Raw genomic sequence first — 14,450 nt, forward strand, 5'->3', positions numbered from 1 at the left:
GGTCTCATCACTCAAGCCCGCCTGACCTCTGGCCTTTCTGTCGTGTGTGAGGTCAATCTGCTTTATTCCCCAAGCCCGTTAGAGCGGGGTCCTCTACTGCCTGTGAGCGGAACGCTGTCCTCGACTCAGAACCGAGGTCAGCGATGGCGCAACCTGAGTCCCGGGGCCTGGTGGGGGGCGGCCAGTGCATGGAGGCTGAAGCCCCGGATTCCATCCCCAGCCCTGCTTTAACTGGGGAGCACAGCTCAGTGACTTGGCCTCTCTGGGGCTGTCCTCACCATTCCCAGAACCAACCCCCAGGCATGGAAGTTCTTCAGAATCTACACTCTGCTTGGCCCAACTCTAGAACCAGTCTGGACCGAGGCTGGCAGGAAGACACAATGCCAGTGGGCAGGGTCTAGAGGAGCACCCATGAGCCACCACGTGGGACTGAGCCACCACGTGGGACTCTCACCACGTGAGAGTCAGGCTGGGCCTGACTCTCGTCAGCTCAGAGGTCAGTCCTGAGCCCTGGCCCTACCACACTGCCTCTCCTGCCTCCCTGCTCTTTCCCATCCTGGCTGGATCTCTCCATCTGGCTCCTGCTACAGGCCTAGCAGCTGCCCCTTCCGGGAGCCTAGCAGGCTGCATGCTGTGAAAAGATCGCCATGATGTGTGTGGTTGCAGTGCGGGTCAAGGGAAAGTCCACGGCCAACGCCTTCTACACTACTGCATAGGTTTCCTTCACTTGGCACTCAGGGCATCAATCTCCTCATCTGTGGAATGGGTGTAGTCCTCGTGCTCCATGTATCCCCAGCACCGTTTGTCCCTGAATTTCTCCAGCAGTCCTATAAAGGGTCTCCTATCTGACTGTGTCACACCCCTGCACAAAACCCTTCCACAATTCATCTGAGCACACAAGGCCCTCCTTTACTGAGAGTCGGACAATCATACAAAACCACCAACCCTAGTTCCCTCCTTTACCACGGCAATACAGGTCCATGATTGTTCACAGACTGCGTCATGCCACCCCTCAATCCCTCATCCTACAGCTCAGGCATGTCCTGCTAAATGGTCTAAGCGTCACCTCCTCCAGGAAGTCCTCCCTCATTCTCAGGGTCATCACCGAGCACAAACACGGTAGGACCCCCTGAGACTCTGTGGCACGTTTATTAAGGTCACCCCCACTGTATTAAATCCCTTTTTATGCGTCTTTTTGGCCATCTAGACTATGAACACTCCAAGGGCAGGGGCTTTGTCTTCTCTTTGTCTACAGGCCCAGAACTCAGCACAAGGCCCCACACACACTAGATCTCCAACGCGTATCTACGAATAAGTGAGTGGAGATTAAGTAGGTTGGGGCCAACAGAGGAAAGAGTCACAGAAAGGTAAAGGGCCCGAGGGCGTTCTGTTTCAGACACAGCTTAGCTGTTTTCTCACAGGGCTGCAGGCCAGGCCCCTTCCCGGGAGCAGACCCTCATGGCTCTCCCAAGTCATGGCCAGCTGCTCCCTCCGCTGGCCCCAACCCCAAGGCTTCCCTGTCCCCGACAAGGGGTGACGTTCTCAGTCCCCGGAAGTAGTCAGCAAAACAGAGGCTGGGACTCTGCTCCCAGCCCCTACCTGCTGGTCTTGGAGGCTGGGGGAGGGGAGGGGGGTGGGTACCAAACACTGGTCATGACCCAGGAAGGACAAATATCACCCCAATGCAGCAGGCAGAACAGAAGCTGGACACAGGCCAGTGCACGGAAAACCCACTTCTCCCTTCCTGTCCTTTGGGGGAGGCTGTCCTGAGAATGATCCAACAAGGATGTTGGAGGTCAGCCTTCAGGGTCAGATCCCTGCCTGCTGCCCAACCTCCCCATCCCCCATCCCCAGCCACAGTCAACAGATTCCAGACAACCTCGGGTTATCTCAGGGCACCAGGTCAACAGCACTTGGCCTCTGAGATAAGCAGTGCCCAACCATGTAAGTGGCTGGCTGGGGGTCACAGAAACCTGCCTTGTGCCCATTTTCTTGGCCCACCTCTCAAGGCAATCCCTGGGGAGAGGAGAGGGCCCCATATATTTCACCTGCCATGTGCCTTAGGGAGGGCTTTGTGTGTAGGTCTCTGACCTCAACGGCCATGGAGGTAGCAGATATGTTCCCACCACAGAAATACAGATTCCACTGCTTTGCTTTTAAGGATCTCTAAGTCTCTCAGGGTGGGAGGGACTGAGGACCCAGCCCCATTTTAATTTCCATCCAGCCTGCGACCTGGAGGCGGAGCCTGGGGAGGAGCCAGGGTGTGGGCCCCGCCTCCAGCACTGAACTGGTTTTCCCTGGTCACTGAGCCCTGGCAGGTGGACTGTGGCCTGCGCCTGCCATCAGCCCCTGCCCCGACACGCGCCCCTGCCTCCGCCGCCAGCCCCTGTCCACTGTTCCTGCTATCGGCCCCTACCCCGTCCCCTGCCGCCAGCCCCTGTCCCCTGCTCCTGCCCCCTGCCCCCCACCCCTACCCGCTGAGCAGTTCAGCACCCCCCCCACCCCGCGCGCCCCGCACCCACTCACTTTCGCACAGGCGGCGTCTCAGCTTGCCGCGGATCTTGTCGATGGCGTTGAAGTCGGACACGTGGAAGACGTGTGCGGACTTGGGCTCCGAGGCGATCTCCTCCAGCTCCTCCTTGAGCGCCGCCCCGACGCCCACGGCGAAGATGCGGATGCCCGCGCGGTGGGCGGCGGCCGCGGCGTCCATCACGAGGTCCTGGCTGCGGCCGTCGGTCAGGAGGATGGCCACCTGCTTGAAGGCGCGGTCCCCGGGGCGGCCGCCGGCCTGCGGCGAGAAGCTGTGGCGCGTGATGAAGCGCAGCGCGTCGCCCGTGTTGGTGTTGCCGCCGTGGTAGGCCAGGTGCCGCGCCGCCGCCTTGACCTCCTCCCGCGAGCCAAAGAGGCCCAGCTCGAAGGCCGTGGCCGGCCGGTCGCTGTAGCGCACCACGCCCACGCGGGTGCGCTCGGGCCCCACCTCGAAGGTGTCCACCAGGTTGGCCACCCACTGCCGCACCTTCTCAAAGTCCTCCTTGCCCACGCTGGAGGAGGTGTCCAAGAGGAAGACCAGGTCGTAGTGCACGGTCTTGCAGCCTGCAGGGGGAGAGGAAGGGCGCCCTGGCCCAAATGCACTGGGAAAGGTCATGCCCTCGGGCCTGGAGGGGTTGGGGGGGGGGGGGCGCGCACTCCTGGGGGCCCTGGTCTGGCTGCCTTAAAGCTGCAAAACCTTGGTTCCTTAACTTCTCATGGTGATGAGCGTCCCCAAGTTTGCTGTGAGGTTCAGCTGCCAAAAACTGACCCCTTGCATAAAAGGGGTCAACGTTCAGGGAACACCATTGTACCGATTTCCTAAATAGTTTTGGTTTCGGTTACACGGTGACTGCCTTGTTTGTTTGTTTGTTTAAACCTACTACAAATAATGCATGATTTCAGAAAACGCAATCAAAAATGTTTTCAATGCTTATGTTTCCAGCTACGGAGAGTCAGCACTGCCAACCCGCAGCGTGTACACCTGTTGGTTTGTGTCTCTGCATAGTTCCTAGTGCACGTGGGACTTTACTGGACACACTGATACGTGGCTGTTTTCCGCACCTCCTGCGATGTGCTAGAAACCCATTTCCAGGGTGATGGGGCCGGTTTCCATGGCTGCAGGGATTCCACTGCACAGGTGCACGTAATTTATTTAGCCAGCACTCTCGTTGGATGTTTAAACAGTTCACAGCATGCCAGCATTACAGACCACGTAAAATATACCACACTCAGGGGCACCTGGGGGGCTTAGTCGGTTGAGCCTCCGACTTCGGCTCAGATCATGATCTCGTGGTTCGTGGGTCTGAGCCCCACGTCAGGCTCTGTGCTGACAGCTCAGAGCCTGGAGCCTGTTTCAGATTCTGTGTCTCCCTCTCTCTCTGCCCCTCCCCCCCTTGCGCTCTCTCTACCTCTCTCTCTCTCTCCAAAGTAAATAAACATTAAAAAAATTTTTTTTAAAGTTCAAAAAACAGAAAAACAAGAACTCTGCATGTATTACACACACACACACACACACACACACACACACACACAGACACACACACACAGATACTTCCTTATCCCTATTCCCGCCTAAGCCAGGGCCACTGTTGAATTTTCCGCATCTACCTTTTAATTTTTTTTTTTCAACGTTTTTTATTTATTTTTGGGACAGAGAGAGACAGAGCATGAACGGGGGAGGGGCAGAGAGAGAGGGAGACACAGAATCGGAAACAGGCTCCAGGCTCCGAGCCATCAGCCCAGAGCCCGATGCGGGGCTCGAACTCACGGACCGCGAGATCGTGACCTGGCTGAAGTCGGACGCTTAACCGACTGCGCCACCCAGGCGCCCCCGCATCTACCTTTTAAACCCATGCTGCATTGTGCTGCCTGGAGCAGAGGTAAATCCCCCCACCTTCACCGGCTGGCTCCCTAACAGGATTAGAGCTTCTGGAGTGCTTGCCCAGATGTGTGGACTCAAGAGATAATTCCCAGGGAGTTTTTCTCCTTGACACAAAAGGTCATCTTTTTGTCTTTGGGACAATAGTGCTCTAGCCCGGGCAGGGTAATTGCTGCCGTGGACCAAGCAGGACCCAGCCTGTGGGCTGAAATCCTTGAGCACATTTATTTTAAGGGTGCAGAAGGTTTCTTGTTCCTGAGGTCTCACCCAGGGGCCCTTTGGAGCTCTGAGTACATTCTCTCGGGGGGCGGGGGGGAACAGGTCAGGGAAGGGACTGCATCATGTGCATGTGAGAATTAAGTGTGTGTCTCAGGAAGGGCCCTGTCCCAGGAACCGGTGCCCTCAGCTCTGCCACAGGTAAGGGCCGTGTGTGTAAGCCCTGCAGGTAACCGCCCCCCTCTGGCCTGATGTGTTTGACACTACAAAATGAGGGCTTGGGAGAGATGGTTGCTGCCCCCCCCGAAACGCCCCGCACTTCTGTTTTAATAATCCCGTGTCACCGTGCTCTCAGGACCGTCTCAGTGGACACAGAGCCCCACACTCCTCCCATGAAGACCGGGACGTCTATGGTCATTGCTGTCTTCCCAGCTAGCTGAGCTGGGCAGAGAAATATAACACCGAAACACAGGCCCTGGGGTTTTTGTCTGTGTGTGTTTCCTTTGCAGGCTCAGAAACCTGGCGTGGCTCAGGCGGGCACCTGCCTGTGTTCCTGCTCCTCCCCTGCTGGGGGCTTTGGGCCTGTCTGTGCCTCAGTTCCTCATCTGCAAAATGGGGCTGTGTTTTAGAGCCCGGTGACCTCCCTGCTCGAGGACCCCAGAGAGCAGGCTCTGTGCTCGGCGCCCTGATACCGACCAGCTCGTGTTCCTGACCCCTCCTTCACGCCTCCACGCCGATGGCACCCTCCCCAGGAGGCCCTCAGGCACATGGACCAACCACTGCCACGACTCACCCCTCCTGCCCCCGGCTGCCTCTTCCGCAGTGAACTTCCCACTCCCCTCTCCCCCGTCTCCTCTAGAGTCTCGTTGCCCTTGTGGTCCTGGCCGCCTCTTCTGGCTGGACCCCAGCGTGTCCATGTCCCCCGGAGTGTGTCCCCAAATCCCTCCCAGAGCAGGACAACGCGACACCGTCCTACCCCTGCCCTCCGTCCCCAAGGCCCTGCAGGTTCTCTGCACACCCCACGGCCCACTCGGGACGTGTGGTCAGAGCTCATTCTTCTCCCACACCCTCCCCCACACTCACCCACCCACATGCTCTCACACACTTGCACACACACTCACACACTCACCCACATGCTCACAAACTCACATGCACCTAGACTCACACCCACACATTTGCACACTCAACCCACCCTCACACACGTGCTTGCACACTCAGGCTCACACAAACACACACTCAGGTTATTTCACACACTTTCGTACACACAAACGCACCTCAGACTCTTGCATATGCACACTCATTTGCACACGCTCATTTAGACACAAACTCACACCCGCACAACCACATTCGGCCAGACCCTTGCACACTCATCCACACTCACTCTCACGCGTGCACATGTACTCACATTCACAACCTTCACACAAACACACTGCCTCAGCCTCTTGCACACTCATTCACTCTCTCGCACCCCCACCCCCACGCACGGGCACGCACAGCAGCTGCTCGGTGCCCGGTCTGGCACATTCTATGGTGTCCCCACCTGCCCTCTGGGCCCGACAGCCGCCGTCCCCGCTCCACAGCAACAGCAGCCACAGGAGGCAGGCCACGGCTCTCCCGCGCGTGGGAACATGCATCTCTCGGCCAGGAGGAGGCGGCACCAGGCTCTACGGGAACATACCCTGTGTGGACAAGACAACGCCTTTAGAGAAGGGCCCCGGCCCGTGTGGGAGGGAGACTCCGCGCCCCCGCCGACCTCTCTCTCAGCCAACGGCGTGGCCCTCGCGCGAGCGAGCCCAGGACGCCTGCCCCGCGGGGGTCACCCAACCCTCCCTGCTTCCGGCCACCAGCAAACACGCACTGAGGACCTGCCGTCCCCGCGGGACCGTGCCTGGGCACCGGCACCACATTCTGATCGCAACCTCCACGTCGGGACGTGGAACAGGCAGTTTTATTTGCCTGATATGTTACCGGAGGACATCTTTGTACCTAAGCCTCTGCCCACATGTAATTATTTCCTTAGGGCCCTCCGTGAGATATCTTGAAAGGACCCTGACAGCAATGACCAAGCTTCTCTCTGGAGAGGCTGTACCGGCTCCCGCCAAGCGGGGGCATATGACGGAGCCCCTCACCACATCCCTGGTGGCACGGACGTTACCATTCCCTCAGTCGTTGCCAACTCAGTAGGAGAGACCTTGTTTGGGTTTTTATTTTTCTTACTTTCAATGCATTTCTTTGCTCTATGACATTTACTAGCTAAGTGTATTTCTCCTGCGTACCTTATTTTCATGTGGATATCCGCTCCCAAAAGTATTTGTCACCATTTAAGCCATGAGACAGGAAAGGGAAAACAGCTAATAGGATTCTGAGCTACTTATCAGTTGCCCTCCTGTGCCAGGTGCTGAGGGCGGGCAGGTGAAGGACTCTGAACCACCCTCCCCAAGGGCAATGACACCTGGGAGACAGGTGACACGTGGGCCAGGGCAAGACAGGATAAGAAACACCAGCACAGGGACGTTCAGGGGGTGACAGGAGCACCGGCAGGGTATCACATGGTTATTTCAGGGGTAGGCCAGGACTCCTGGATGAGTGACACCCAAGCCAATTTTGGAAAACAGAGTAGGACTCCATCAGACAAGAGGCAGTTGATGATTTCAGGCAGAGGGAACAGCATGTGCAAAGTCCCAGAGGAGAGAGAAGACAGGGCACATGGAGACGTCCCTGGCCACATGGACAGGTATGTGGGCCCTTCTCAGGACAGGTACCTGAATTCCCATGCTGGTCCCTGCCACCCTCAGGGCAAACTGCCCTCGTCTTACCAGGGCACTAAAGGCCACCTCGCAAGTGCACAGGGTATACAACAGCCCAAATGACAATACCCCAAAAGCATGATACTCAGGAGGTGGCCACGGGAGCAAGAAGAAAGACATTTTCCCAAAATCGTATATGAAGGGGCAGAGGCCAAGGGTCAGGACCTGAGGGTCCAGGGGAAGAAGAGACACAGAGTCAGGGCAAGTCCCACGGGTGGCCCACCCTTCTCATCCTTCAAAGCTATATGAACGCACAGACTCGTCCTTGTTCTTCCTGTTGCCCAGAACCTAGAATAGTTCCCAGCACACAGTGGACATTTGACAAATAAATATTAGATTCAGTAGTGAGCCATGTGGTCACGTCATCTCATCATCTCGGGTGGCCAGGAGCCATTCATTTGAAGAACACGGACATTTCAAAAAACCATGAAAGTAACTGAATGGCTGCCATTGATTATCTGCCGTGTGCCAGGTACTTTCTGATTGTTGAGCGAACTCCTGTGACCCTTCAAGGCAGGAATCATCATCCCCATGTGCCAAAGGAGGGGACTGAGATGGAGAAGATACCAGTCTGTCTCCAGGTCACCAGAGGATGGACCGGGACTGGAACCCCAGCGCCTTCTGGGCACTGAGCCCATTCTCTTTCCATGACCTCTGTGGATACATAAAATCCAAATATCACCACCAATTACTGAGCCATCACTTTTTAAAATGAAATAAGTAAGAATGTAGACAGAGGAGATAAATTGGTAACAGCCATAGTGTCCAGTGTTTTTCCAGGGCTCAAGAAATTTGATAATTTCCCTCATTGTGGAAGCCAGGCTTCTTCCTCCAAGTCACAGTCTCCAAGTTTCTAGAGGAATCTTGACTTCCCAAATACACACACAAATAAAGAGAAAACAACAGGCCAATGTCTCTTATGAACAAGATGCAAACGTACTTAATGGAAGACTAGAAAACTGAACTCAGTAGCACACTGAAAGGGTTATACACCACCACCACGTGGGATTCAGCTCAGGAATGCAAGGCTGGTTCAACACGCACATGCCAACCCATGTGATGCACTCGCCAGGAGAGCAAAGGACACACAGTGTCCCAACCAATACAGAAACACCTGACAACATCTAACTGCCTTTCACGATAAACACACTCAACACTCTAAGACAATAGGGAACCTTCTTCAGCATGATGAAGGCCACATACGAAACCCAGATAATAACACACCCTACCCCACAGCGGGTTGTTGCGAGGGACTGTCGTAGGAACTGAATAATAAAACTGCATGCAAAGCCCTTAGCCTGATGCCTGATGCCTCGACCGTTCTCAAGTCCACATGGCTGACATGAGCCAGAGCTGGGGCTTCAACCCAGCCCAGACCTTGAGGCCACCCGCCAAACAGGGTCCCTGCAGCTGGGCCGAGCCTGGCACCGGTTGAGAGCCTCAGAGCTGTCCACACGGTGCCTCTCCATCCTTACAATGACTGCAAGGGGCGGGTGTCGACATCCCCCTTTACAAGCTGAGGCTGAGAACAGGGGACATATCCCAGGCACACCCCACTGCCAAAGAGCAGGTGTGTGTGTATGTGTGTGTGCGCATGTGTGTGTGCGTGTGTGCACGCGTGTGCACACGTGTGTGTGAAAGGCCACCCAAGGCACTCAGAGACAATCACCCCTTGTCTGTAAGCTCCCCGGTGGGGTGGGGGGCATGTGTCCCCACCGTCCGTCTCAAAGGCCGGCTATTTTGCCCCATGTGGGGCCCAGTGAGTACTGGTTGGGCTGAGAATCCCCAGTCTGGGTGTTTCCCTCTCGAGAAAGGGCCGGGGAGAGCCTGCTGACTGTGTGCCCTGGAAGTGCGATGCCTTTGCCAACACCCTCCCTGAGGTCTCGGCAAACTCGCAAGCCGCACTGCTCCCCCACCTCCCAGCGATGAACCTGGCAGGTGCCCACGGCCCAGACAACTTCGCTAGATGCACACGGCCAGTCATGACAGCTGGACTGGCCTCAGGCCGGAAGGACACCGAACATGCCCTCTCCTGCTGGAACCGTAACAAGTACTACACCAGGTGAGGGCCTCACAGGTTAAGAGCCCAGAGTATCCAAACAGCAGGTATCAGGAGCTTCCGTGTGCTGTGTGAGAAACAGCACCCAGGGCTTAGCCACCTGCCTGTGACTCCACCGCTCAGGGCCGGGATGCGGTCCCAGGGCAATCTGACCAGAGGCCAGGCTCCTAATGGCTCGGGTGGAGCTGGAGAAACCTGGCTGGAGAAACACTTAACTACTTAAGTAAAGACACAGCGTGGGCAAACAAGCAAAGGATACAGTCAATGAAACCAAATTCTGATCACCCAGCTTACAGGAAAGAAAAGAAGGACAGGGCGTCTGGGCGGCTCAGTCGGTTGAGCACCCGACTTTAGGTCATGATCTTGTGGTCAGTGAGTTCAAGCCCTGAATCAGGCTCTGTGCTGACTGCTCAGAGCCTGGAGCCTGCTTCGGATTCTGCGTCTCCCTCTATCTCTGCCCCTCCCCTGCTCACACTCTGTTCTGTCTCTCAAAAATGAACAAACGTTTTTAAAAAATTGAAAAAAAAAAAAAGAAGAGAAGGACATAAAGGGCAAAAGCAGGGAAGAAAGCTGATAATAACCAGAGGGAAGAGAATTTGGGTAAATCAGTCTACTAACTGATTTTCAAATGCTGACCCAGCCTTAGATACCTGATAAAGCCCACTTGGCTAGAGTGTATACCTCTTCTTGTCTATATGTTCGTATTCAATCGGCTAATATTTTGTTAGGGCCTTTTGCATCTATGTTCATGAGAGATATTGGTCTGTCTTTTTCTTTTCTTGGAATGTCTTTGCCTAGTTTTGGGACTGCAGTGATATTGGCTTCAGGGGGTGAGCTAGGAAATGTTCCCTATGCTTCTTTCCTCTGGAAGAGATTGCAGAGGACATGATGGCCTTCTGCCCAGGAATACCTGGAATGTTCATGGCAAAATACCCCGAGGCGGGCAGATTCTGGTATGGAGTCCCGGCTTTCCTCCTTAGCCATATGAATGACCATTTTATCCTCATAAAATGGGGGTGATCTCTACATCAGCGGGGTGCTGTGAGGGTTCCGCAAAATGCTTTCTGGGAAGGTGCCAGCACAGACCAAGCATGCAGAAAAGCTGGGGTTTGGGGGAGCCCATCTCCTTGCCTTCCCCAGCCAACCTCAGGTGGCAGTCCCAGAAAGCAAGGGTGCCATGATTCCATCTCTCTCTCTCTCCCTCCCTCTCTCTCTCTCTCCAGTCTCTGAGCTCTCTCCAGGGCCCAGCTGCCCAGCTGGCATGATGTAGGCCACACCCTGTCCCTGGGAGGCAGAGCTCGGCCATTAGCCTCCAAAAGTCCAGCAATTAATTTGCTGAGCAGAGTTCTTGCCACCAGCCAGCCGATTGCCATAGTAACCAGTGTTCCCTATTCAGGCTCCCGGGGGGGGGATAGGAGGGGGAGACACTGAGCAGAACACAATTTAAAGGGAGAAAATGAGATTTGGTGCATTGGAGGGCAGCCCTGGCAGAGAGCACACTGGGTCTGCACAGAGGGTCTGGCAGCTGCCCGCTGCGGGGGAGGGGCCGGGTGGACGGGGGCACTGCTGACATGTTGCCAGGGTGACAGGCGATGCTCTGGGCAGGAATCCAGTGGAGACACAGAAGCATGGCACGAGGAGTCCAACCACTGAGCTCTGAGGTCCCAGGGCCCTTCTGCAGGGATGTGGGGAAGAGGGAGCCGGATGGCTTGCTCTCTGCAAGGCTGTTCGAGAGCCCAAATAGGGAAGCCAGGGGAGCACTGGAAAGCCTGCATCTTAGATTCAAACTTGGCTCTGTGTGACCCGGAGGGAGTCCTCCTCAGTCAACAAATCCGTACAGAGTACCTCTCGTCCACTGGGAACCATCGGGGGCACTGGCTTCTCCCGGGGCAGCAAGCATGATGACGAAGCTTCTTGACCAGAATTCTTCCTAGCTGTGCAAACCAAGGGCGTCAGTTAACCTCTCTGGACCTCAGCCCTTTCATGTAAGATCGGTATACCCAAGCAACAGGAAGCATTAACTGAGTGACTCCATGTAAAAAGCTTAGAACCATAGCTGACCACAGTGAGTGCTTAAGGCACGCTATTTTTGTGATTTTCCAATCCTTTGTCTCCTCACCTATAAGATGGGAACGATATCCCCTCCTTCGTGGATCTGTAGAGGAGATGAGGCGATGGGTGTGATAATCTTTTATAAAGTGAAATGCTAGCCAACATTGCCACAGTCAATGTTGAGGGGAGATTCTCAGTCTGAGCTAATGTTAGCACTTACTAAGGTGCCAGGCCCGTGGGATAGGATACTCTGCACAGGGACTACAGCCTAATGGTGGAGACAGACAAACGAGAAGATGCTTACATTTCCCTGCAGTCAGAGCTCTGGTAGAAGGAAGGACAAGCACTGACCTCAGGCCCAGGAGGTCAGCGGAGGCTTCCTGGAGGAGGTGATGTCTGAGCTGAGCCTGGGAAGGTGAGAGGAGAGTAGCCAGGAGGACAAGGGTTGCCTGCACCAGGAATGGATGGTCTCCCTTCGAGGATCACTCGTGGGATAAGCAAGGGGGGCAGTATTTTGCAGGCGGGAATGAAAGCTAAAGGAGAAGGTAAGGGTTTATGGAGAGGCAGGTATTTAGGTTTGAGGACAGAGTGTTCATAAGACCACCTAGGGACTTGTGTGGTGCCCAGAGCAAGGGGCCAGACCGCCTGGAGAACTCCTGGGACCAGTGGAAGCTCTCAGGCACAGGAATGGACATCCATCCTGCAGAGTGCCAGGTGGAGCGGGGGGGGGGGGGTGGGGGGCGTGAGGAGGGCGGTGCAGGGCCAAGTAAGAGACGCAGACCACCTCCCCTGGGATGACTGCAGATGCCATGATAAGGGTGACCAGCAGGGAGCAGAGGGGAGAGAGGAGAACTTGGGGGTGGGGAGCCCAGACTCCCAGTTTAAGCACTGGAACTGGTCACTGCGGGTTGCGGGCATGAGGGGCTCCCCCTGGACTGAGTCTGAGGCACCAGAAGGGAGCCAGGTGGAGAAGCCAAAGACAGACAGGCAACTGAGTCTAGAGCTCGGAAGAGAAAGTGGGGCTGGGGACACCCCCAGAAAAGTGGACAGGGTGGGGGTGGTCACAGCTGTGGGGTATAGCAAGAGAATTCTCCCACCTCCGATGCTGCGTGGGCCCCTTCCCCTTACACCTAGGAATGGAAGTGGACACACCAGGGCACCTCTGTATTTCTGCTCTCTTCTCCGATCCAGTATTTTTATGGGACTTCTACGCTGAGCACTGTGTACGGGGCACTTTTAACTACACAACAATGCCGACAAACTCCAAGAGCATGAAAAGCCACAGAGAACGTGAAAATATTAGCAGAAGACGCACCTGATGAGGAACCGCTACCAAAATATACAAAGAACGCTTGAAACTCAACAATAAGAAACCAAACAACCTGATTTTAAAAATTGGTCAACGGGGACACCTGGGTGGCCCAGTTAGTTAAGCGTCAGACTCTGGATTTCAGCTCAGGTCATGATCCCAGGGTCATGGGATTGAGCCCCGAGTCAGGCTCCAAGCTAAGCATGAAGCCTGCTTAAGAGTCTCTCTTCCTCTCCCTCGCTCTCTGCCCCTCCCTCACTTGCGCTCTCTCTCTCTCTAAAATAAAGTTAAAAATTATTTTAACAAATGGGACGCTGTTCTTACCAGGCCCTTCACCAAAGAAGATGCACAGACGGCAAGTAACCACACGGAAAGAAGCTCCACGTCACGCAGCATCAGAAAACTGTAAAATACGAGATCCCGGCACACACCTCTGGGCGTGGCCGGAGCATGCGCACGGACAGCACCTGTCGGGGAGGCCGAGCAACAGGGGTGCGCGCTCGGGAACAGGGACGCGCGCACTCACGGCTCCTGGGGACGCAGAACGGCGCAGTCACCTTGGGAAACAGTTCGGGGGTTTCTCACAAACCGAACGAGCTCTTCCCAGGTGATCCAGCAATCAGGCTCGCTGGCATTTACCCAAAGGAGCTGAAAACTTCTGTCCACGCGAGAACCTGCACGTGGATGTTTACAGCAGCCGCATTCATCACTGTCAAAGCTTGGAATCCCTCAAGATGCCCTTCAGCAGGTGAACAGGTAAGTAAACTGTGGCGCAGACAATGGAATACTATTTGGCGCTAAAAAGAAACGAGCTCTCAAGGCATGAAAACACACGGAGGGACCCTAAATGCATATCAGGAAGTGAAAGAAACCCATCTGCAAAGGCTACACACGGTATGACTCCAACTCTGTGACATTCTGGAAAAGTAAATAAACATTTAAAAAATTTTAGGGACACCTGAGTGGCTCAGTCAGTTAAGCATCTGACTTCGGCTCAGGTCATGATCTTATGGTTCATGAGTTCAAGACCCACATCAGGCTCTGTGCTGACAGCTCAGAGCCTGGAGCCTCCTTCAGATTCTGTGTCTCCCTCTCTCTGCCCTTCCCCTGCTCTCTCTCTCTCTCTCTCTCTCTCTCTCTCTCTCTCTGTCTCTCTCTCTCAAAACTAAACATTAAAGAAATTTTTTAATTAAAAAAAAAAAACCCTACAGAATGGCAGCTGAGCCAACTGTGTTTGTGGTAATGACGGGCAACCATACAAAGGCACAATGAGACAAGAGGTAGACTGAGTCAGCACCATGCTGGTGGTTTCACTTGCATTGTTTTAGGTCGTCCTAACAAGCCGGCAAGGGGGTCTCAAGTTCAGGAGAGTTAAGGGGATCACACGGCCAGGAGGTGACAGAACTGGGGTTAAATCCCGGGCCACTGTGCTCCTAGATTCAGTGTCTGTGTCACTGGACCAGAGAGGGGACCAGTCCCCGTCCTCCAGAGAACAGCAGCGTGTGACCAGGTGCCTCGTGGGAGAGGAGACAAGGAAGGGACCCAGCCCGCAGGAGACTTGTCCTGCCATTGGGCAAGAACATGCGTCCAGTCATGTGT

The 14,450-nt window shown here is 55.1% G+C and overlaps 1 protein-coding gene across 1 annotated transcript in view; it reads right to left on the reverse strand.

The window, feature by feature from the left end:
• Nucleotides 1-14,450, reverse strand: part of COL22A1 (collagen type XXII alpha 1 chain) — a 259,389-nt gene that overhangs the window by 231,808 nt on the left and 13,131 nt on the right. The window contains exons 2-3 of the mRNA XM_078441921.2: nt 6,165-6,303; nt 2,527-3,093 (exon numbers count right to left, since the gene is read on the reverse strand). Of these exons, the coding sequence (XP_078298047.2) occupies nt 2,527-3,093; nt 6,165-6,258 (661 nt within the window). The 5' untranslated portion in view covers nt 6,259-6,303. The remainder of the gene's footprint in view (nt 1-2,526; nt 3,094-6,164; nt 6,304-14,450) is intronic.

The sequence above is a fragment of the Panthera onca genome, chromosome F2 (assembly GCF_046562875.1).
Source record: "Panthera onca isolate mPanOnc1 chromosome F2, mPanOnc1 haplotype 2, whole genome shotgun sequence".
Taxonomy (NCBI): domain Eukaryota; kingdom Metazoa; phylum Chordata; class Mammalia; order Carnivora; family Felidae; genus Panthera; species Panthera onca.